Below are 25,193 nucleotides of genomic sequence, written 5' to 3' on the forward strand. Positions count from 1 at the left end.
ACTGCTTTCTCTTCAGATTCTGCAATCTTTTCACAGCACGACCACCTGCGTGCTCACACACACACACCCCCACATGCAAGCACTCTTTCACCTATCCACAGGTATCTATGGAGCAGCAGAGACAGTAGAAAGGGAGAATCTAAACACGTAAGTAAGTATATAGAGGCCGTTCAATGACTTCTCCCAAGATGCAGGCACGCATGCAATTATATCACAACTGCTGCCGGGAATTACATTGTGTAGAGCGCTAGGACAAAGCAAAAGGTGAGTGGGGTGTACAGGATGTGGCCAGTAAGTTGCATAAAACTGCCAGAACTGATTGTCTCTATGGATCCTGCCACAAAGTATTGAAACTGAAGGACGTTTGTGTAACACGGGCTTGTGTTGATGATTTATTATTCTACTGTAGCAAGGTGAACTGAGCAGTTATGAAGAAGCAAATGAAAGTGTAAAAAAGCAAGGGTAAATGTGAAGTTTGGAAACGGGTTTCTCAATCGATTGACGTCCATCCGAAATGAAGCAGCACTGTAATGCACACTCTGTGTCCTCTCTTTCTAGGTATCCTGGAGGTGCTGCACTGCATCCTGATCGAGAGCCCCGAAGCTCTGAACTTGATTGGGGAAGGGCACATCAGGTCCGTGATCTCGCTGCTTGATAAGCACGGACGGAACCACAAGGTACGCTTTGGGATGGGAAGCCCTGGCGAGAGAAGTCGTCGGTGTCCACGGCCCCTGTATGGATGCAGTCACATTTACCTTCTGCTGCACCCTGCAAAGCCTTACCTTTAGAACATTGTCATTTTGTAGATGAATAAATGCAGTGTCGCTCAAGCAACACATTTGTTTATTTATATCTATATTACAGGGTCAGCGAAAGCCACCCCGTAGTGAAGATTAAGAGGGCTTCCCCATAAGAATGGGAACTTTTATAAATAATGTCGTTATTGCTTTTATGTTCTTATGGTGTGACTATTACACATTTGAATGGTACTCAATTCATAGAGGTCACAAGATGGAAGGCCTGAGTCAGCACTGCCAGGATTCAGACCTGTGCCCTGCAGACTGAACGCAGGTGCCTGGTGCAAGCATTTAACTCGCTGAACTATCGTGCCAGCAATGTCACCCTGCAATGAACCATGATGTATACGTTGCTGCCATTTTGGATTAGCTGTGGGTGCTGAGACTGACGCAACGCGGCATCAGTTCAGACCATGCATTTAACAATCTGCAATCACGTGCAAGGTCCTCCTGCGCATCCATGGGAGATGCAGAAGACCGCTTGATTCATACTTGGCTCATTAGGGTCCTGGTCCAGGGTTAACAAGAGCCAGGCACCTCCCAAGCCACACGGGAGGTCTTCCGGATCTTCCTGCCTCTAAACCCTCCTTAAGTAATGGAGCCGTGAGTATTAACAGGATAAGATGGCTTCTTTATTCATGTTCCCTAGGTTCAGCACACAAAACAATTCACAAATGAGCTCCGGCTAGCTCCAGTGCTTCACGGCACACCACCTATGTAGTCTTCCCTCAGATCTTTCAATCACTTAGTAAGGTCTAGTTGTTGTGCACCTGGACCTAATTTGAAGGCAGGCATTTTCCTCGGTCTATAATGGCACCCTCTTCAGAAGCCATGGATTGCTTAATAGGTGATTGGAGGGAGGAGGGAGAAACAAGGCTGGCTATGGGTTACCTGATAACCATCATCTCACATTGCATCCTGGAGGCAGTGAATCACCAGAACTCTGGAGTGATGTCATTTGCTGGAGGTATAACCAAAGGCCTGTAGGATGATGTTGACAAACCTGTGTATCCGAAGGTCATTTTCTTTATGTACTGGTAATATTGCAGAGGGAGAGGAATGGAAGGTGACACTGAGATCTGAGACAAAGTTGAAACCCCACAGCGAGTGCATATAATCAGGAGGGATTTGAAAAATGTCAAACTGTGATTGTAAAGGTAGCATCTAGGTTCCAAAGCAGCAAAGCTGTCCCTTCAGGCAGAGAACCAGTAGGGTATCGGAGAATATTGCGCAGAAGAGTGGTCTCACTGTTATCCTCTGCAATTACTTCAAAGCTTCCAAAGAGGAAGAGGAATAAGTGACGAGATCAAGTAAGATATGAGGGTGAAGAGAGCAGCAGAAAGAATCAATCAAAGGGACAGTCCACTCCATGCACCTATTACGCAACAAGACAAGGGAGGGAAGACAGAGGGAGTACAAGACAAATGATCTTACTAGGCATTGTGTCATTCAGATCGTGCAAGTGCGACAATGCACAGTGCAGGGGGGAGCAACAGTGGGGAGTGCCAGGGAGTGGGAAGGGGAAGTGCAATCAGAGCAGCATTGCTCTGAGCAAGTGCAGCCAGGGGGCGCGGCTATGGGTACGTGTAAGGAGGCAGGGGACTGTAGAGGTTACAGTTACAGCCCCTAAGAGCGCAGTAGCCCCAGAGGCAGTGCAGGGAGACTGATCATGGAGGCCACCCACTGAGACCCTGCTGGTAGCCAGCAACCAGTCGGCGAAGCAGACAGGTAGGTCAGTAGGGGAGGGAGAGAGAGAAAGCAGAGAACAGGAAGGTCTTGAGCTGCTTCTGGAATGTCAGGTGGTCTGGCTCAAGTTTGAGTGGGGCAGAGAGACCATCCCAGAGCGAGGCATCTGCAGAGGAGAGAGATTTACCCCCCACTCTCTACCTGGGGAAGCGTCTGACCCTTAGAGAGTTGGAGGTAGCTGAGCAAAGGGCTTGAGAAGGAACGTATTTTGGAAGAGAGAGTTGGATGTAGTGTGGGCCTCGGCCCCAGAAAGCCTTGTGGACGATGCAGAGGGTCTTGAACTTGATCCTTGCAGCCACCTTGAGCCAGTGGAGAGATTTCAGGGCTGGAGAGATACGGTCCCTGGGCTTGAGGTCAAAAGTAAGTCTCACGGTCCTGTTCTGGGGTAGTTGCAGAGGGCTGGGAGTAGAGGAAGACAGATTGAGAAAGAGGCTGCTGTAGTAGTCGAGCCTAGAGAGAACCAGGGCTCTGGAGACAGTGAGCTTCTGAGGGAAAGTGAGAAAAGGTGAAATATCCCTGAGGAGGTGCAGTTGGAAGTGGGCCTTGTTGGCAAGGTCCATGATGTTAGGAGACAAGGAGAGAGTGGAGTCGAAGATGACACCAAGGTTTTTTGCCTCACAGGAAGGTGATTGAAGAGGGCCCATGGAGGGTGGTCAGAGTGAGAGAGGGAAAGCAGGAGCAGGGGCCCCAATGAGAAGGATCTCTGTCTTACTGGCATTAAGGCAGAGATCGTTGGAGGCGCACCAATCTCCTGAGTCACGGATAGACAGTCAGGAATGAGCGAGAGAGGAGAGGAGGCTGAGGCATATTCCAGTGGAGGGGGGGCTCCGGCTAGAGCAAAGGCTAATGAGTTATGTCTTCCCACGATGAATTTAGAGAGAGACTCACAAGTGACTCCCGAGTTCTTATCCCCATGCCTGTGTCTGTCATTATTGAATGGGTTGAAGTTTCCCTGTTGGTGTCACTGATGGTCGAACAAGGTATCCATTGTAAGGTCATTTGTGGATATTCAGGATCTGTTCTCACACAGCTAATGTCCTTTTGATAACCTGGGGACTTGGTTCCTTTCAAAAACTCTTGAAGAAACAAATTGTCTGTGTCTGTCCGGGTGCAAGTTGTTCCTGAAAGGTTGATATAAGAATTATCAGTGCCCCTACTTCCTACTGTTAGTGAGGTATCCCATTTGACCAAGTACCAGATGCAACGTTATCTCGCGTTGTGCGCTTTATCACAGAGACTCACATCCTATGTCTTGTCTTCATCCAGGTTCTGGACGTGCTGTGCTCACTTTGTGTTTGTAACAAAGTTGCAGTTCGCACCAATCAAAACTTGATATGCGACAACCTGCTTCCTCGAAGGGATTTACTGTTGCAAACACGATTGGTTAATGATGTTACAAGGTATGTATATATTTAATAAGTAAAGCCCTGCCTCAAATCACAAGGAACACTTGTCCATTGATCTAGTTACATGGTTTGGAGAAATCTACAGGTTATCTAGGATTAAATGAAACACTACTTAGCACCTTTCAGATGTACAAACTCGGATGTAAACGTCAACTTGTGGGGCCGCTTAGTAGGTGCCTAGAATTAGGGGCTCTCTTAAGTCACTCAGCAGTATTCTCTACACTATTAATGTGTGTATTCATTCAAGAGCATTCTCACGTATATTGAGTAGCCAGCCTGACACCGCACTTCTCATCCAGGGCAACGATTTGACAAATGATTGTTATTAGGTGCGTTACTTCATTTGGCCAGTTCAAGAAAACCAAGACTATGGGCCTCATTATGAGTATGGCGGTCCGGTAACAACAGTACCGGTAAGCTACCGGCACCGTTGTTACCGAACCGGCATACCCTGAGTTCTGCTGGCGGGAGCCGTCCCTCCCGCCAGGACTGACCTGCCAGGTGGAACGGCACCCGCTCGCAGACTTTGACGGAACCACCAGCACCGTTATCAACGAACGGCACCGGTGCTTCCGTCCTCCCCATTCCCATTGAGTCCTATGGGACTCGAATGGGAATGAGGAATCGTTTTTACCGGCACCTGGCTTTGGGGAATTACCGTGACCGCCGGGGCTGTAATGCCCTGCTTATTCCCCAAAGCCAGGCGCCGGTAAAAAACACGACTCCGGCGGCAACCATGCCATTTTTAGCGGCACGGCTACCGCCGGGGTTGTAATGAAGCCCTCTATCTCCCAGAATGCCCTTATTCGGTAAATAAGAGCAAGGACTGGTAAAATAGTACTGGCAAAATGGAATCATCTGGACATCATATAGGTCTGTGTCTGGAATATACAGCTTCATAACGTGCTTCTTGGCTTTCCCTTGGCTATTCGTTTGTTGACCGATACTTTTTCTTCCAGCATGAGGCCGAACATATTCTTGGGCATTGCCGAAGGATCTGCACAGTACAAGAAATGGTACTTTGAGATGATGATTGACCAGGTTGATCCCTTCCTGACCGCTGAGCCCACACACCTGCGAGTCGGCTGGGCCTCCACATCGGGCTACGCACCTTACCCCGGCGGTGGAGAGGGCTGGGGTGGCAACGGTGTGGGGGATGATCTGCACTCTTTCGGCTTCGATGGGCTCCACCTGTGGTCTGGTGAGTTTGCAGCAAGTAAACCCTAAAGCAAAGAATTTCAAATGATATCTAAACTGAAATGTGGTTAAAACCCACAAAAAGAACGAGGTAGTGGGCTGATTGATTATGGATTTAATGAAGTATGATGTATAAGCAGGATTACAAGTCAGTAACTATTCCTTCCCCATTATGAGATGTTCATTAATATTCCTAAACACTGCATTGAGTAGTAGCAAGCTCAACCCTACCATAGAAGTGGGAAAGGGAACAGAAAGAAAATAAATATAAGATGTGTAAAAATAAGGCAACAAAAGAATGAGAATTGTTTTTTAAAATTCCTAAGAGATGCTTGCCTCACTCAGAAAACCACATACGTGTCAAAATCTGTTTCGGAAGGATAGCTCAAGGGCAACGCGCTCGCCTTGGCAGCAATACAACACAGAGCAACACAGGTTCGATCCCCGGCTACGCACTTAGAGACCTCTGGGTAATAAGTGTGTTATAAATAACCTATTATATCATATCAATCAATACTGTATTGCATACCAAATGTCTGGACGCACCTCAAGACAGTTGATTTGCAAACCAGTAGCAACTTGTCTACTGATAGTGAGTTTTAGGTGTCACACAATCTCTCACTACTCTGTCCCTCTCTGGTCTCCTCTCCCTTCAACTCTCCCTTCTACTCTCCACTCACCTCTTCTCTCCACACTAATCTCCTCTCTAGTCTCTTCTCCACTCCCCTCTCCACACTACTCTCAACGCTCATATCCCATCTCTGTGCTACTCTCCTCCTCTCCTCTCCTATCGCATTCACTCCCTTTTCTTTCTTAGACTCCCTTCTCACTCTCACCTTCTCGTTCTCTAACCCTCACTCAGACCTTCCACCAATCATTTATGCATGCTCATGAACAAGTACCACTTTAACACAACCAATTCCTCACCTCTAACAATCTCCACATTCTCCACACACTCCTTTCCCCCGTCCTTTCTCTTCCTGGCCTCTTGGTCCACTACTTCTCCACTAGAGCGCACCTGCAAACCCCGTGCTCTGTGTTTCCCTCATTTCCCTTCTATAGGGTTCCTCCCTTATACCCGCCTCCCAATTCCCTCACCATTGGCTCCTCAGACCCTAGGGACCAATTGCTGTCTGCCTTTTCCCCAGGAGCCCGGTCACACAGAACAAAGGCTTGACTACCCCCTAAGACCTGCTCCATTGTCACGGTGCTGGTAGCAGTCTTCGAAGGCTCTGATAGCTGCCTTTTTGGAGTGCAGTAAACTGGTCTGCCTGCAGCTTTCAGAAGTTGCAGGAGCTGCTGCAGTTCTCTCCCGTGGGTTGTTTGCCTCTTCCTTTTCTGCAGAGATTTCTGGGACCCGCGGTTCTGCAAAAGAAAAGAGTGAATATGGGCCAGAGTGTGGTACCTTTCACCTGCATCAGGGAACATAAGGGATGGGCAGAGATTGGAGCCCTAAAACAAAATGGAGTGTCTGGTGAAACCTTCAACCAGACCTCAGGTCGCCAATAGATGTAGTAACCACTACTACATATTGCATAATTATATTAAATGATTCCTTAATTATTTAGTCATAGACACCAATGCTGATGCCTCGTTCATGTAAAATAAAGTCTATCAATTTTATGCTTGTTCATTCTCCAAATTAGTCTTGCAGGGACTTTAGCCACCAATGCATTTTGGACTGTGGTCTTTCCTCAGGGGAGCTCTACAAATACAATGTCTGAGACTGGAGCCCTCACAACCTCCCTCAACCCACCTCTGTGGCAGGGCTGGTTCTGGCAAACACCGTGGTAGGCCTCCTGTCCCATATTGAGAGGTCCCTATCCCCCCTGACTGGGTCAAGTCTCTGGCCATGTCAGACACACTGCTTGTAGATAAATGCAGTACGCTATGATTCCTATAGGACCCTATGGGAATGGGGACTTACATTTTACCAGTGACTGATTTCCTGGGCCGCTAGAGTTGTAATCCCCCAGTAGCACGGGAAGTCAGGCCCCAGCAGGGTTACTGCCGGACTTGTAATGAGGCCTAATCGAAAGAAAATGTTATTGAAGATGATATTGAAAGGGTAACCAGTGAAGAGAGTGAAGAGCAACATAAATAGAACTACAGTAATTAAATAAGCATATAAGACAAAGAGATGAGTGGTAAACAGACTAAAATTGGGAGCGAGAAGAGGTGGGAAGACCGAGAAACAGAAATGAACAGTAATCAAGATGAGCCAAGATAGTGCTAGATACTAGAAGGGACACACTTTAATTATATTACAAACATTAAAGCAGCGGGCCTGCGAATTGGCAAGAATGTGAGAGTAGAACGACAAGGAGAAATCGAAAGTGATGCCAAGTTTTCCAGCAATTTAAATTAAGTTAGCTGAGATGGAGGGAAGAGAATAGAAGGGGGTCATTTGGGAAGACAGGAAGAATAGAATTTCCATCTTGGATGATTTAAGATGTAGAAAATTGGGAGACATCTAAGACTGGATAGAGGAAAGATGAGCAGTGAGTTTTGTATGGAAAGACTTTGAAAAAGAAGAAAAGCAGAAAAAAATGTGGGTGTCGTCTGCCTTTAAATAATAGCAGAAATTATAAGAAGAAATAATAGCTGAAAGAGGAATGGTGTAAAGAGAATTCGATAGCAATTAGAAAAGTAAGAGGCGGAGAACCGACTCTTGAGGTTCCATCTTCTGTTCATGAAGGAGAGAGAGAGAGAGAGAGATAGAGAGATAGAGAGAGAGAGAGAGAGAGAGAGAGAGAGAGAGATAGAGAGAGAGAGAGAGAGAAAGAGAGAGAGAGAGAGAGAGAGAGCGAGAGAGCGAGAGAGAGAGAAAGAGAGAGAGAGAGAGAGAGAGAGAGAGAGAGAGAGAGAGAGAGAGAGAGAGAGAGAGAGAGAGTGTGTGTGTGTGTGTGTGTGTGCGTGTGTGTGGTGTGTGTGTGTATGTGTGAGATTCTGAGTTGAGTTGTAGTCCATCTTTCTGAAAACACAGATTTGTGCCGGAAGATGTTGAATGATTATTCGGGGTCATGTCTGTTGATGGTTGACAATGTCCAGCTGATCTGCAGACAACACCACAGAGAGCTAGCAATGCAGGGTTGTGACACGAGGATCCATTAAGTCGGCACCAGCATTCAGTTCCTTTGTGGTTTACTTCTGCTTGAGCTTCGTTAGAGCTGGAGGCTGTCATTTTCCCCACTGTATACTAGGTAAGTGAGCGCTCCTCTGCATCCCCTTACCCCCATCCTCACCCCACTTTCCCAAATATTGTCTTCCCTCCACCCTGACCCACTTACCGGGCACTTCTTAGTCCCTTGCTGGTGCCAGGAACACTAGTGTTCCCAGCATGTCATCGACACACCAATGGCCACCATGGCAAGGGAACGTGGACTATGTGTAGTTCCCTTCTCCACGATCCATGGTGGCCATCTAATTTTGTAGTTTTTTAAGTTGAGAGACAGCAAACATGTCATTTCACAACTTTAGAAAAACACCATTACTACTCCGATAAATGTGCTGGGGTACTAATAGCAATAGGGCCATTACTGGGGCAAAGGCTAATACCGACACACAAGTCTAGGGTGCTACGAAGCCTTTTACTAGCGATTCTGCTGAGGGATCCTTTGGACCTATTCAAATTGCTATCGACCTCCAGGTCGAGTACTCTTCAAGGTCTACTACCAGGCATGAGGTTTGGCAGAGACCTTTGCCTTAGGACCCCATGTTGGCAGTCCGCAGCCCTTGTGTCCCTTCCAAGGCCGTCCACATGCTCACCCCTAAGATGGCAGAGAGCCAAGGCTACTCCTCAAAAATCCTCAAAAAACAAAATGGCACCCAACCTCTGGGGCCAAGGACCACTCATCGATGACTGCGAGGCCACATCAGAAGCAAAGCAAGGTGACAGCAGTTTCCCCTGCATCGTCATCCCTGGGCGAGCTGGCAGCCAGGCCTACCTCCAAGGTGGTTACTTCACCAGATGAATTACGACCTATGGTCTTGCCCGATTCATTCAACCCACAGACCGCGTGGAACCCGGCACAGCAGAGAATGGCTTATCCAGCCTACCCCGCTACATGATTGTGGGATTATCAGGCACAGCTTTACTGGGTCCCAGCAGCACCACTCAATAGGATGTCTGCACCCCCCCACTGTGACCTACGCTTGGACTCCTACAACCTTTTCTTCTGCGACCGCTGCGCAAGAGAAAGGTTTTTTATAAGTTTCAGACTTTCATGAGATTGGCAGCTATGACAGAATACAGTAAAGCGCTCATAATTGAGCTCATGTCTAAGCCTACCCCTCCTGCCATACAGGTGGCACCTTTTCCGCCTCTGCCACCACTGTGCCAGGTGGGCACTGTGATGAATCTGACGATGTCATCACTCCTTTCCCGGGGTAAGTCTCTTCTCATGTGGCCAGGGAAAGGCAGAAGCAACCTGATCCTGACCCTGTGGGTTGCTAGCTGAGGGAGGACCACATGAGGGAAGACAACCCTTATGGGAGGGAAGGAGACTCACTGGCAGAAACGTGGCACCCCCCCTTTTCACTCAGGGTATGACACCAAACCTGTGACTTCCCAAACCTGTATGGCATATTGTGCTATAGATCCAATCCATCCACTTTGCATTGACTGTAAAGCTCTTTCCTATACTCTTTGCAAAACAATTGAGACCAGGAAGAGCACAAGAGCAATGCAGAGCACTAAAGCAGCAGAACCAGAGACACGCTCTGGTGGCTGGAGGGATCCGACAGGTGCTGGGACATTTAAACTCCGGCACTGTGCGGAAGATGGATATCCACTATACCCGGCCAGGGTCGGGAAGCGAGGAAGAAGCCAGCTGCAGAAGGGGGAAGCAGAGCTCTTACCGGGGCAGTCACAAGAAGCTCTGAGGTCAAAGGTACACCGCGTAGAGGCCTGCAGAAAGAAACACTGTGGAGAGGAGGCCAAGGCAGAGCGAGTACCGGGAAGCTGAGGCAGTGCCAGCCGAAGGAGGACGTGCCTTGCTCGAGAAACCGAAGACCGCCGAGAACACAGACACAGCCACAAGACACTTGGGAGCCGAGAGAATGGAAACGGGACAAAGACAGAGACAGACACAGGGTGAACCCGAGCAAGGGAGCTTGGACACCAAGAGTGTTACGGAGTGAAAAACATGAAAGGGGGTCAAAGACTGATTGGCTGAATGAGTCAACCTGATGCGAGTCTGGGACCCACACCCAATTGTAAGGTGAATATTGGAAAGCCCTGGCAGGAGAGCATACGCGGCAACCTGTTACAAGTCTGGGACCTGCACCCAATTATACAGTGAATATTGAGAAAATCCTGGTAGGAGAGTATACCAGGTAACCTGATGCGAGTCCGGCTCTGCACCCAATTACAAAGTGTTACAAAGTGAACATTGTGAAAGTCCTGGCAGGACAATATACCAGGCAATGTGATTGTGAGTCTGGGACACACCCCAATTGCAAATAAAGTATAAGATGCACGAAAGACAACCTCTTGAATGGGTGAAATCCAGGGAAAGGGAGCCATACCCCTTGGACTGGAAGGTTGATGTGTTTGTAAGAATCAAGGAGTTATAGAGAACCCCTTGAGTGTATGAAATCCAGGGAGAAGGGAATCATACCGCCTGAGATGACAAGTTTAAAATGGTGGGGGAAGTCCTAGCAAGAAAAGCCCAAGGTGAATTGATTGCGAGTCTGGGACCCCGAACCCAAATACATAATAGTGGGTGAAAGTATATACATTCTTGAATATGTGAAAACCAAGGGAAAGGGGAACCATAACACCTGAGCTGGAAAATAACATTCTGTCAAAAAGGAACCCAAGAGAAGAACCATAACCCTTGAACTATTGTGTTTGTAAACTAGAAAGTATCTGAAGAACACAGGGGAAAAGAAATATCTCCTGAGAATTGAGAGTATGAACTTAAAGGAACCTGAGAGACTTAGGGGAAGGGGACTCCCCTCCTGAGAATTGTGGAACCTTGTGCAACATTTATTATTTGTTTATTTTTTCACCTTCTGAAACTTTGTGTTGGAACATTGGAAACAGCTACAAATGGCCAGTTGAAAGACTATATCCATTTGCCCTTTATTTTGAGTTTAGCATGTAAGGGTCAGGTTAGGATATTGGACACAGGACAGAGAACTCTTTATTTTTTGACATTCTGACACTGACATCCTTTAGGTTCGCTGAGGCAGGGAAACCCCTTGAAGCGATAGGGCGAGTGAGGTCGTTCGCCAACCCTCTTTTTTCTTTAATAAAAGTCTATGGGCCTCATTACACGGACGGCAGTAACCATGGCGCTATTAGCGCCATGGTTGCCGCCGGTATTTTACCGAGTCCGCCATGGTGAATGCCGGAATTACCGCCCTATTCCAAGGTGAGCGGGGGCGGTAATTACCCATTCACCATGGCACTTCCCCATTCCCATTTTTGCCCCCATAGGGCTCAATGGGAATGGGGAAGGCGGTAATTACAGTACCGCAAATTGTGGTACCGTAATTACCTCCAAGGTCCCTTTGCAGGTCCCGTCCTTAACAGCTGGTAAAACCAGCCGTTAAGGTAGGGTCCCACAAAGGGACCTCGTAGTAAGGCGGTAAGGGTTTACTGGCACTGGTACCATTACCGGTACCGGTAAACCCTTACCACCATCCGTGTAATGAGGCCCTATAACTACCACCAGAATAACTCCTGTGTCCGAGTATTACTCCTGATTCCTTACAGCACCCAGATACCACCTCTGCCGCACCTCAGCCCAAACTCACCGACACAATCGGAAGTGCTGCCCCCAGCAGTGCCTCTGCCAGCAGTGCTGCCCCAGCCTGCACCAACATTGGGGACCCCGAAGGCTGCAGTTTCCCTACTGAGAAATCAGGGAAGGGAGCCCCAGTCGCCACGGATAAGGCTGGTCAGGAAACTCAAGACATGGCTACAGATGCAGAGGAGGAGATCCCACCCTCTGTGATGGCCTTTCATGACAGGATGGCTGGTGTTGCTGACCTGTTGGGTGTTTCCCAACTGAAAGAGCGTCTGCCAGAGAGGCCTGTGTGCTGTCTGAGTTTTTGGCCCTCCACTCTTCAAAAAAATAGGGAGTGCAGTTGCAGAAAGGCATCAAAACAGGAGCCTTGAACCTCTGGGAGAAGCCTCACTCCCTTCATCCTGCAAACAAGAAATTGCCAAATGTCATGCTCCTTACACCGGAAAAGCTGTGCCTGGCCTCGCAACCACAGCCTCATTCTTCTGTGGTAGCGCCAGCTTCGCTGTTCACGAAACCTTCCGATTCAGGTGCCACAGCATTGTTGCCTGAGCAAGGAAGGCAAGCTCTTTGGGGCCTGTGGGAAAAAGGTTTACTCCAGCGCCTCTCTTCACCTGAGGCAGGCCAATGCGGATGCCCTGTTAGCAGTGGGTAATCATAGACTCTTGAGAGAGCTGGCAGATTTCCTGCCTTACCTGCCAGTAGACAGGTAACAGGCCTTCAAGTCTGATCTGGTAGCAAGCTGAACTCTGGCTTAGTACTTGTTTGTGTCTTCTCTTCATCCACACAGCTAACAACGGTATGGCGGTGGATGCTGAGATGAGGAAATTAACTTGGATGCATGCTACCAAGTGCACGCAAGAGGTGTAAAATCACATAATCGAAATCCCCTTTGACAGACAGAACCTTTTCCATTCATCTACAGATGAGGAACTCAAGAAGCGCAAGACCTCTACACAGGCAGCCAAATCTCTGGTGGCTCTCACCAATACTTGCCAGCTGCCCTTTCAGCAATCCTCCTTCACCCAAGACCCCAGGCAGAAGTCCTTTGGAGGATTTTGGGCTACCATGATAGGAAGAAGAGGAACAAAGACTGTTGGGGGAGAAGAAAGAAGGCAAGACCCTCGTCCAAATGATTCTTTGCCAGCCTCAGTGGCACTGCCCCCACCGAGCCAAAGAACCAATGACCTTCAGGTTTAGGTCCACAGCACGCCTATCGGCTGCAGGCTATTGTTGCATCTGAACATCTGTGCCAAATGACACAGAATCCCAGGATTCTTTTAATAGTGTTCAAGGGATTCCTCCTCAGTATTCCTCCTCTTCATCCTGTCTCATCTCCCTTGATCCAAATGGGTTGAGCGCTCCTTCAGGAGATTGGCATGCTGCACTCTATGAAAGCTATAGTACCAGTCCCCCCAACTAGAGAGGTATAGGGTCCTATTTGAGAATCTTCTTGATCCCAAAACGAACCAGGCTGGCCTGCTGGCGATCCTAGATCTCTCTTCTTACAACCTCCAACTCCCCAATGAGAGGTTCGAGATGATTAAGCCAGCACAAAGCCTGAGCTCAGTTCAAAGCAGCGATTGGTTTTGTATTGTGGACTTAAAGGACGCCTACCTGCATGCCCCAATATGGCCTCCACATCAGAGGTTCCTCAGAATTTCAATTGGCAGGCACCACTACCAGTATCGGGCCATTCCATTTGGCCTCAATGCAGCACCAAGAGGATTTATTTATTTATTTAAATTTATATAGCGCGCAAGTAACCCATGGGCATTGAGGCGCTGTTACTTGCAAGAGCTTAGTTACAGGCAAAGAAGCATTCATCAGTACATTATGTATTCAACAGGCATAGAGCTGCTGTTTTGGTTGGTACAGTTGGTCATTACAAACAGTTTAAGCACTGGAACATAGGAGATGTATTCAGCTGGTGCGAGGAATCTTATGTGAATAAGATGGTTTTTATGGATTTGCGGAAGGTGCAAAGGGAGGCCTCACCTCGGATTATAGGAGGTAGGGCGTTCCAGTGAGTGGGTTAGGTTTACCAGACGTGTGAGCACTGTAGCCAGTTTGTTACGACTTGGGGGATCTACTTAAACCCCTACCTGGGCAAATGCCTTGTCCGGGCATCCTTCAGCTAGGTGTGTCTATCCTGTTCAATCTAGGGTTCTCAGTCAACTTCAGCAAATCTTCACTGACACCTGCTCAGAAAAATGTACCTTTCTGGGTTTTGGTGGGATTCGAAGCTATTAAAAATGTCCCCCTCTATCCAGAGTATGATGGATATGTATCTCTTGAATGGAAAACCAAACTCCAATCAACAAATGGCTTAGTCTCTCGGGTTACTCTGTGCTACCACTCACAGTCTCTGGGTTTCTTGGTCCTAATGTTGTTAAGGAGATTAGTTGCTTTCTGGAGTGTTTCTAGCTCTCCTGTCAGCAGTTTGCTTGGACCTATTAGTTGACTGTGTGGTCTGTCTTGGACTATATGATGAATGATGGAGAGTAGTTTGTAGGTACTGCCTGGCCTTACAAGATGACATAGAAAGGTGTTTGTTCAGGTGGCCTACTCAAGGAGGCTGGGTTAGAGGTATTGGGGCATGCTGCCTGATTCATGGCAAATGTCCTTTTCTCAGAGCCTTTTCTCACAGCCTCTCAGAGCTCATCTGGCCCCACTGAATTGCCAAAACAAAAGAGATGATGGCTGGAAAGTTAGTTTAGAATTAATCTTAACCTCTGACATTGCTCTGGGTAACACTCTAGACCATCGTTCTTTGCCTGCCAAGCCATTACAAAAGGGGAAAGACCATATGCAAATCAGGCTTGGTTCCACCCCAAAAGGGGCAGTCTAGCCCGAACTGCTTGGCGACATCCCTTCTGCACGAGACCACAAGCATCCTTAGACATGTTTTGGCCTCATTGAGCCTTATCAGAGAGTAGTAGCTTGGGCCCAGAGCATTTGCCAGAGGTTTAAGATGAATTCTTAACCTTCCAGCCCTCAACTCTTTGCTACTTTGTTTTGCTTACCCACTGAATACCCCCCTTGCCATTGCAACGTAAACTTGTGCTTTTGGGGTCCTCTATGTTCTTCCTTCAGCGATCTTGGCTCAGCTCTGGTTCCTCAAATACCTCTGTGATGCTTCACCTGGCGCCCACACCTCCTCCCTCCACTCTCAAACAGCATCTAAGCTTGGAGTGTAGAGTTTTCCTTCCCGCTCTTCCTCCAAACTCCTTGCAATCGCTAAGCTTCTTTCACCTCCTCTCCTCTTGCCCCTTTACTCCTCCTTTCATCACATCCTACTTAGTTTGTGTTCCTCCTTCTGCTCCTCCTTTGACCACCTTTTCAGATCGTATTTCCTGCCCCTTCTCTCACTTCCACTCCCCTGTTCTACCAGCCTCTCCTTTCTCTAACCATCACCAAAGGTACACCTTATCCTTCTGCTATCTCCCACACCCTTGCTCCTTTTGTACTTCCTCATATATGCCCCTCGCTCCTCTCCCCTACACTGGGCCTGTGCGCTCTTTCAAGCTGTACACATGTGAATGATTTATTTTGTCAGTGCAGGTTTGTCAGGGACTTAACGTGCGTTTTACTTTCAGGTGTTTGGTTGAGGAACACGGTTCTCGCATTTTCTCTGCACCAAGACGATTGGGCCTCATGATACGTTTTGTGGTGTGGGGAAAGTGGCGGTAAAAGTGGCGGTAATCCTGTGACTGCCACTTTTCCCGCACCGCAAAACTACAAGTTTGCTGTTAGGGGTTAGCTGAGTTACCTCCAGCCACGAGCTGGAGGGAAATCAGGCCCCCGCTGGCAAAAAACAGCCGGTATTTGAAAATACCGGCAATCCCTTCCATGGAGTCCAGTTGGACTCCATGAAATGGGGATTTGCCGCTGTTGCCGCCACCTGGAATATCCCATTAAAACTGGGATATCAGGCACCGGTAACAGAGGTCAGTTTCCCGGTATCCCGCAGACTAACCGGCAGGATACTGGGAAACTTATAATGAGGGCCAATAAGTCAGTCCGCCATATTGGTTTCTCCCTGATACTTGCGGAAGCTTTTGTGTTCCATATTGAGCCAGCCGAGCCAGCGCAGCTCTAGCACTGGCTCTTTCTGTGGCCAACTTGTGTGTGTTGCGGTCACAATTTGGGAGTTAGACTTTCCAAAATATTTCTCTACCGTGGGGGTCTAAGTTAAATGGACAGCGGGGCTCGGATTCCCGGCAATACTTCCTCCCACACATTGCCTTTCCTTAAAGGGACAGATGTGTTGTGGCAAGCCGCTGCCCCTGGACCCAAGTGTTGGGAAGTAGACCAAGGGGCCCTCCCCACACCACCAACGGGCCCTGCATTACAGAGCAGGGCCCGTTGGTGGCCTCCATGGTCGCCTTTCCCCACACACCAGCGGTCCCGCAGCAACAATGCAATGTCACACCAGGCTGCGCATATCACTCATCATTCACACACCCCCACGGTGGAAGACGCAGCACGGAAAGATTGCTTGTGAAAGAGGAGCCTTCATGCTCCGCCTGAGACATGCACGTTAATAGGAAGAATAACACACACATAATTCCACCAGAGGCGTCCCCTAGCAAAACAAGAATGGCTGGAAAATTAACCATTTGGATGCAGAGTATCAGGTATTGTAAAATGTTATGTTATAGTCCCAACTCATTGATAGAAAGAGTGGCGTAGATAGCAGACATATTTATCGGAGAAAATAATGGAAACTGGTTCATATAACCACTGACCTGGTAAAAATCTAAATATAAGGGGTCACTTTAAAGGAGCATGATCCATGCTGCTTTAGTGCTCGTATCCTTGCCCCCTTACAGGTCTGATCCTGGATGTATTTTTTCATACTCTTATTCAAGTATTTTTATAGTGCACTCGTGTTGATAACCTCAAACAATTTGGCACGAGGTGTGATTTGTTCCCTTTTGGGAGTCTGGATAAGAACAAGGATGGTATCTGGAGCCAAATGTCCTACAATGGCCTGCTGAGAACCCCATCCCTCTTGCTTCACTGAATTTCAGACACTTCTGAACCGGTCTTACCCTGGATGGCCCAACCGACCGTAGTCCATAAACAGGCCTAATGCAACTGTATTAATGGAGACACATTGGCACAAATTGAAGGAGAGCTTCTCATTGATCCCAAAAGGATGTGACCCCTGTGCTGTCTTCACAGCAGAAAGTGTATCCATGAGGAATCACCTCTTGACGAGTGTGATTGGCAAGGCATACTTGCAGTACCTCAGCTTGTCGTTCATGTCTTGATCGTTAGATAAGTTATGTTATGAAGGTGGGCCTACAGTAGGGCTGACATGGAGCCTTCAGGACACAGTCCCTTGAATAGGTGGCATTCCGCCTCAGCATCAGGCTTTGGGAAAGAGGTGACTCCAACCACCCTGTACAGTATTGGCAGTCTTTCTTTTAAAAAAAACAAAACAGTTAATCGAAGAGCCAGCACAGTGAATAGAACATTGGACTATTGATTTTTTTGCATGCTAGCAGTTGTCTGTGGTGGATTTTTTACTTGCATTGTCTGATTTCTTTCCCACTCCTAGGACGTGTGCCAAGAGCTGTAGCTTCTGCCAACCAACACCTGTTGGCATCCGACGATGTGGTGAGCTGCTGCCTGGACCTTGGCGTGCCCAGCATCTCTTTCCGCATCAACGGTCAGCCGGTGCAAGGCATGTTCGAGAACTTCAACACTGAGGGCCTCTTCTTCCCCGTGGTCAGCTTTTCTGCAGGCGTCAAGTAAGCTGCTGATGACGAATTTATGGGTCTTCTTCACGTTATGGTCCTCAATCCCTTTTCAGTATTTATACTCAACAGTGACAATATAAACGTGCTGTACAAAGTAGATATTTAATTCTACTCACCTTCCATGTGGAATCACTTAGTAAGCCAGGGATCATGGTCTGCAGGCAGGAAGGGTGTGAGCGTGACGGTAGGAAGTGTGGCCTATGAGAAAGGCCATTCCAAACGGAGGAGACACCTTATGGATTGTAGGCAGTCGCTAGGGTAGGAGGTATCCTCTATGTGGGCCTTGGCTAAGAAATAAAGTCTAGGGGCTGGTGGACTGAGGTGCCTTCTATAATGTAGGTTGTGTCCTGTGTATAGGTAGTGCATTATTTTGGCTCATAGTAAGCAGTGGTGTATCTTAGTAGTATGCATGACCTATAACTGTAAAGTACAGTCTTCACAGGAGGAGTAGAGTTTATGGGTATGAGGGGGTGGCTTGTGTGTATTGAGAGAGACATATAGGTACAAGGTTCATTCTCTTGGCACAAGGTTTGCTATATGGACAGGAGCTAAGGTCTATGGACAGGATGTTTGTTATCTGAATAGGAAGTGTAGTCCATGGGCAGGATGTGTGGTCTATAGGAAATCGTGTGGCTTCTGATTATGAATTGAGGACCATGAGTAGAATGCTCCGCACTAAATACGAGGCGTGGTCTATGGTAAGAAGTGTAGTCTATCAACAGAAGGTGTGTTCTAAGAACTGGAGGGGATATCTGGGTGCAGCAGGTGTGGTCATTGGGCAGTGGATTTGGCCATGGTGTGTGGTCTATGAATCGGAGATGTGGTCTAAGGACAGGGTGTTTTCTATAAATTCGATGCATGGTCTATGTGCAGATGGTGCAGTCTGTGGGCAGTGGGTGTGATCTGTGGGCACTGGGTGTAGTCTCTGGGCAGGAAGTGCAGTGTATTGGGAGGAGTTGTGGTCTTTGAACAGCAGGATTGGTTTTGAGCAGGGCTGGGTCTATGGGCAGAGAGTGTGGTCTTTGAGTAGCAGGTGTGGTATACGAGTTGAAAGTGTGATCTATGAATAGAGGTGGCAGTTTAGCATAGGCCGCGTGGTCCAGTTGGAAGAAGGGTGCCTTGTGACTCGAAGTGTGCCATTTAACTAAAATGGCTGATGGGCATGAGCTGTGGTCTACCAGTGTAGTCTATGACCAGGCTGTGTGGTCTATTTGGACAGGATGTGTGATTTATGTGCAGAAGTTAAGGCCTGTGAGGAATTCTAATGTCAGGCCTTTTGGTCTATGGGCATGTAGTGTGGTCTGAGGCTAGGGGTTTTATCTCCGTGTGGAAGATGAGGGCTGTGGCTCAGAAGCTTAGCTGAGAGCTGAAGAAGCCTGTGCTTGGAGCAAGAAGCTGGCTGCAGTTCCTCTGTCTGCCAGTGCTGGAGTTTCTGCTTTCTGGGACTGTTAAATGGAATCACTTAATGTTTGAAGGAGTTGCTATTGTTGTCTCCATGACAGACGGTGTGGCCTAGCTGTTAAGTAGTTGACTGCGGGCCGGGATCAAAGACTTTATTCTCTCACCGGGGCTGCAGATATGTCAGGGCTGGTGGGGTCCCATTTCAAAATGATGTTTAGACTGGAAATGTCTGCGGAATCGCTCCTTGTCAGCAAGGGGCTAATGTAGATAAACAAAACTGGAGTGAAAAGGCCACGAGGTGAGAAGAACGCTACTGGATACTGAAAAGCCTATGAGAGGTGACGGGCTAATGGGCCCAGCAAAGGCAACCTGTAACGTGTGCGCTGTAAAGCACACATTACCAATGTAGAGGAAACTGGAGTAAAAAGAAGGGGTATACCAAACTTCGGCTTAGGGTAAGCATTTAACCGATTCCGGCTGAAAAGTAGCTATTTGTCTCTAGACAAATCATTTCTTGCTATTCGGCAGGGGAGTTGCTAGGTCTGGAAAAGACCCGGGGCTAAGCTGATGTCAGAACTTTTGGGACTGGGGGCTAGCTAGTCTTTTGAGATTCTATCCGGGGCTACAACCAAAAGATCAGGGGCTATAGCCCCCTTAGCCCCCACCTAGCAACGCCCCTGCTATTCGGCTCCAACCAAAAAGAGGCAAATATGGAGTGCAGAGTGAAAAAGAAAACGAGAATGGAATCAAATTATTAAACACTAAGGTGCATATGTTTGTGTTTTGGAGAGGAGAAGAGGGGATAAGGAAAGTGAGCATGGTTGGTTCATGTGGGAAATGCCAATGGAGAGAACGCTAAGAATTCTCAACTAGTTGTAGAGAGCAGTAGGGCTCAGGTAATCAGATATGTCAGACAGAGATGCCCCCACTGGAGAGGCCTCTGGTGAACATCATGTTGGGACATCTCCCTAGTTTCCCTGTGTGCCATTCTGCCAGATGGAGTATAGAGGGATAGGTGTAAGGACTCTATATCGGACATAGAAAGAGATCTAGACCCTTTTGGTGAAATTGGTAGGAGGGGAGGATGTTTGGAAAGTATAAGACTTCTCAATAGGTGGGCTTGCTCTTCTATGTCCATAAAGGCAGGTGTGGGGGGTTTGTCTGTTACATTTCAGGCTGCGCAAGATGTGGCTGACATTTCCCAACTTATATTTGTCACTTGGGAGAACCTGCTTATTTGGAAAACCCCCCAAAAACATTACATGCCAGTCTGTCCCAACTGGAAATATGTGATAGAGAGCACTGTATCTTATGGTGTTTTGGGCTTGAGTGCTGAAGAGTGAGAGACACAGAAAAAGCCACAGAGCGATGCATCTTTTGGTATGATGTGCAAGTGGAGGGATGAGTGCACCTGGATGAACAACTGGACGAATTGAGTGACTGCTCAACCGGGCAGTGCTTTCTTAGAAGGTGCAGGATTTGAGCATATTCAGTCACATGTCAGACCTTCCGTCTGTGTGAATATCCTTACTGCAGCCCTCGCTGCCTCTCTGGAAGAGTCATGTGCTGTGCTTGGCACATGCGAGAGGGATTAGGGAGATGGTGTCCACTTACCTCACATGTATGGTCAACGTGTGTCCTGCATGAGCTGACTGAAACCATTTCAACATGTATCTGTGAGCTGGAAGGAAGGTTTGAAATTCCCTTTCCACATAAAGCAACTTCCAACTTGCAAGAGGTTGCAATGTGTGTGATTCTCAATGAGTCTTGTAAGTTGCAGTATCCATTTTGTTCATTGCAACCTAGCACTTTGCATGTGTTTAGCCTCTCATTTTAAGTAGCACTGGTTTTGCATAAACAGCATCGTTCCATAGATATGGCCCTGCATTTTTCGTTAATCTGTTCTTTTCTGGAATCTGGATTGTCTCCATTAAATAAGGATTAGATGTTGATTCAAATAAAGGCAAAATAAATGAAACATGGGAACACATTTAAAATGGTGCTCTCATTTTTTAAAGAAGTGCATTTTTCAAGTTTGGATCATGAATTATTCGGCTTAATATTTGGATTCGGAGAAATACTTGACATACTATTCGGCCAAAATTCTAAATATGCTATCCAGTACACCCATAGTAAAAAAGGAAAGGAAGTGGGAAGAACCCTGCTGAACACTGAAAAGCAGCCGAGACTCCCAGCCTGAATACCATAGCGTGGCGCACAGACACACTATTCACCCCAGCTTTTAAAATGATCTGTTTAATAAGCCAATGGCAGAGTCTGCGTCATATCACACATTCACCTCCCTTGGGGAGGACAGGCTCATGCAGCCGACAGAGCTCTGATGGTGGCTGCTGAGGGGGCGTGGGGAGGGGGTGGGGGGTCGTGCAGCAGAGCACATCATCATCACCAGCTGAATGAAAATCTTTTGTCAAGCCCCAGCTGACTTGTTCCACGTCAAAGCCAGTGTGCTATTTATAGCCGAGCACAGGGACAATTGTAGACACTCCTGGGCTATCCAAGGAGCGCATATATAGCGCTGGAAATGTACAGTGCTCCTCGTGGACAGGCAACGGGGCTTATTGGCTCGAGAGCTGGGGAGTTGCGTACCTGCACTGAAACTGAGCGGAGAATGACGGGGGCTAGGGGGCTTGCGGCAGGTAATGCAGCGCTAGTTGCGATGGCATTCACCTATAGCATAACCGGCTTGTTGGAACATCTGGACACCACCCAGATAGGCATTGACCACTGTAAGGCCTCTAAGGCTGGGATAGAGTCACTCCCGTGTCAGGCCCTTCCGAGACATCTACTTGCTGGAGGTGATCTCTCATATTGCCTGCGGCCCAACGCCCCTCAGCATTGACGCAACACACATGGCGACTGGTTCAAGAGCTGCTCCAGTAGTGGCCCCACTGTGTGTCATTATTATGAGAGAAGTGTTTGCTGAGCCGAGTGGAAGCTCTCTTCCTTGCCAACAGATAGCCATGCTGAGCTACTGCCCCGCTCCTCTTTCACTGGCGCAGGCCCTTCCGAGTGGGGAGCTAGCCACCTACACATGGAGCGGCTAGCAGGCACCCATAAGTACTGGCCACACTAATGGCCGCAGAATGTCGAGGAAGGTGGACCGAAGTACACTTCAACCAACTTGATATATATTTCTGTGAGGATATGGTAGTCAACCTCCCTATAAGAGATGGGCACTGCCCATGGTTACTTAATATGATGGCCTCTGTCTAAACGAGGGGTACTCGGGGACCCAAGAGGCTGCATCAACTACTCGTCTGTCAAGCCGGAAATACCCCCTCCCGCATCAGGCCTCAAAATATGCACTCGCCTCTAGCCATTGCCTGGTAATAATGTACTCTTGGCGAGTAAGAAATGGTGTGCTGTATGTATGTAGATAATTGAGGGTGTGACTTGAAATGTTTAGCTAAGTGATGGGGGCTTCACGACTTCGATGAAGCCCCCATGAGCAATCAGCTTCCGAACTCCCAAGTGAGACCTTCAGGGTTCCTTGGCATTGAGCAGAAAGGCAACATCCTCCCCGGGGGCGATTCTGGAAGCTCGCTGGGCTCTTGCCTACTGACACTGGCAAGCTCTTTCTGGAATGAATGTTCCATGGGTTTGCCTCGGCTAGCCAATCTGAGACGTCACTTAACCCATCAGCCTGGCAAAGCCTTGGACTTAACTAACACAGTGTTTTAACAGCCGGTGCAAACTAGTCAGAATCAAAGGGAGCTCCTTTGAACTTCGAGACATGTTATGGTCGGGTTGTCCTGCTTTCTGGACAGTCTGCATCACAAACGTAATTTTGGGGTTGTCAGGGGTTGCAACTCTCCCTTTCTATCAGTGTATTCTCCCTTGCTACCCCTAAATAAAATGTACATTTTTGTTTGTGTTTGTTTTAAAATGAAAGCTCCTGGGCAGTGGCCAGCGCCATATGGCTCTTTGTTTCTGGAGTGGCTGGCATTCTTTTTCAGGCCTTTGAGCAGTGACACTAAATAAGAAAGAATAGGAATAACAAATAATTTGTCTTTCTGGAATTCTATACAATAATTGCTAGACTCATTAAAGGTTTATTTCAGGTACACTTCCTGGAGTGAGTCACTGAGTTAGTATTTTCTTAATCACCTCAAATTCCCAATGCAGACAAAAACTTCCAAAAAAGCATTTAGAGTAGAATAAGCATCCCTTTCGGACTACGTATTTTGCCTTTCGCAAGTTGCAGTTACAGAATGTTTCTAACTGTGTTGTCTCTGTTACGATCATCACAAGACATTCCATCTTGGTGTCCTCGGTCAATTGATAAAATCCTTGTGCCTGAAGGCTTGTGTACGGTGTAGAAATGTTTGACCACAGCACATAAACTGGCCCTTGATTTCACTGTGGCACAATTAATGCTTTGTTTTAATGTGTCTATCTTTCCTATCTCACTGGCATGCTGTTCAGGATATTTGTTTACATGTATGAAGTAACGAGTGCCCAGAGTAAGCGATGCCATGTGAGTGAGCTGCCTTTCCTGCGCTACTCTAAATTCTTTAAAACACAGTTAGGAACCCTACCTATGGTATGTATTTTACCAACAACAGAAGCCTGAAAAGTAGATCCACGTAGGCTTGACATGTGGCCAACTTTGCACCAGACCTGCAGATGAAAAGGCCTGCTGTTAAATCTCAGTTACCAGTTTAATGGTATCCACTGCAGAGTGTAATTTGCTTTCTGACTTTGAGAACATTTAGACATGTAATTGCTCATTTTACTATAGCCAGCGAACCCTAGAGGCCCTTTTAATCAAGGTAACACATCATACTACAGATGGGACAGAGAGTAACTTCTCAAACTAAGCAATAAGACTGACTCAGGAAGTTGGCAAATAACTGTGTTTTATTTGCAATTGTCTAAAACAGGGAGTACAGTGGACCTTCAACGGAGGTCACACAGCATAACCTCAATGCATTTAATAAAAAACAACACTTATATACTATAAATTTGTCATATGTGCTGTCATACTTTGTGGCAAACTAAGAAAACCTATGGAAGATTGTGGTTGGACTAAGGATATTATCTAAGTATACTTTCTGTATGGGAAAGGATCCTGATTGGGTCTCTACGGTGAGGTGGACAACTTAAGCCAGCCTCAAATGTAAGTCATCTTCGACAGTAATTAAGTACACAGAATACTATTGGTTCTTAAACTATAAGGCTCTTTGTTATACAGCCTTCTGTAATTGGTTGGCACACTTGTACCCTTCTGGAACATTCGATTCTCTAGCAGCACGTAAGCTGGTACCCCAGGTGCTGGTGGGTGAACTTGACCGTTTCTTCCCACCCAATTAGCCCATCATCTCTCATCGCTCATGCCATCTGCCATTCACATTGTCTTTGAACTCAGCCATGTAGTAGCTTCTTGTCTCTGGGAATATATGGGAGTGTGAGCACTCGCTATCTTCAATCTGGTGCACCATTCTCTTAATCTATTTTCACCCTCAGCTCACGTGATCAGAGACCGTGAATTGGCACGTATTATAGCATTTCATTGTCTTCAATAAAGAAACTTGGCACTCATGATGATCTCTCTTTGCAACCTAACAAGGGATGCCTCAGCTTCTCACGAATACTGTTCTTCGCAGGCTAATAACCAGTTCTTGTCTACTTCTAGTCTTTGACATCAAGCCAGACAGCCTCTTGGTCTTGCCTCGAATTTGATCCTATTCTTTGCTGCGACACACGCATAGCTTTCAATCCATCTTCCTTCATGGAAACTCGCTTACTGAAATGTTATCATCGAATGTCCAGAATTCTATGTGCATACATGTTGGCAGCACTGCCTGCAGTCTATATACTATGTATAGCCAGCTTTATGAATACTTAGTCTATTTATATTGCAGCATCTGTACTGTTATAAAAAGGCTTGTTTTCTGCAGTGTTCTTCACATGTGCAATCTTTATTCCGTGCATAAAAGCTTTCTCGATTCTTAACTTCGCCATCAAATTCGATATCGTCTATACATTCTATTCTCTGGTCATCTTTTCCAGTGTGTCATACATTCCTCATGACATCACCAGCTTCTACTTTTTACATATTCACACTTCTTCAGGCACTTCCCTTAGAAGACCACCAGT

General features: G+C 47.3%; 1 protein-coding gene across 7 annotated transcripts in view; it reads left to right on the forward strand.

The window, feature by feature from the left end:
• The window catches only part of RYR3 (ryanodine receptor 3), a 1,751,462-nt gene that overhangs the window by 697,872 nt on the left and 1,028,397 nt on the right, over positions 1-25,193 (forward strand). For all 7 annotated transcript variants that reach the window (XM_069638568.1, XM_069638566.1, XM_069638573.1 and 4 more), the window contains 4 exons: positions 559-677; positions 3,810-3,943; positions 4,909-5,150; positions 17,471-17,663. In XM_069638568.1, coding sequence (XP_069494669.1) covers positions 559-677; positions 3,810-3,943; positions 4,909-5,150; positions 17,471-17,663 — 688 coding nt within the window. The remainder of the gene's footprint in view (positions 1-558; positions 678-3,809; positions 3,944-4,908; positions 5,151-17,470; positions 17,664-25,193) is intronic.

Source organism: Ambystoma mexicanum, chromosome 14, assembly GCF_040938575.1.
Source record: "Ambystoma mexicanum isolate Mex_15411 chromosome 14, UKY_AmexF1_1, whole genome shotgun sequence".
In the NCBI taxonomy this organism is placed as follows: Eukaryota; Metazoa; Chordata; class Amphibia; order Caudata; family Ambystomatidae; genus Ambystoma; species Ambystoma mexicanum.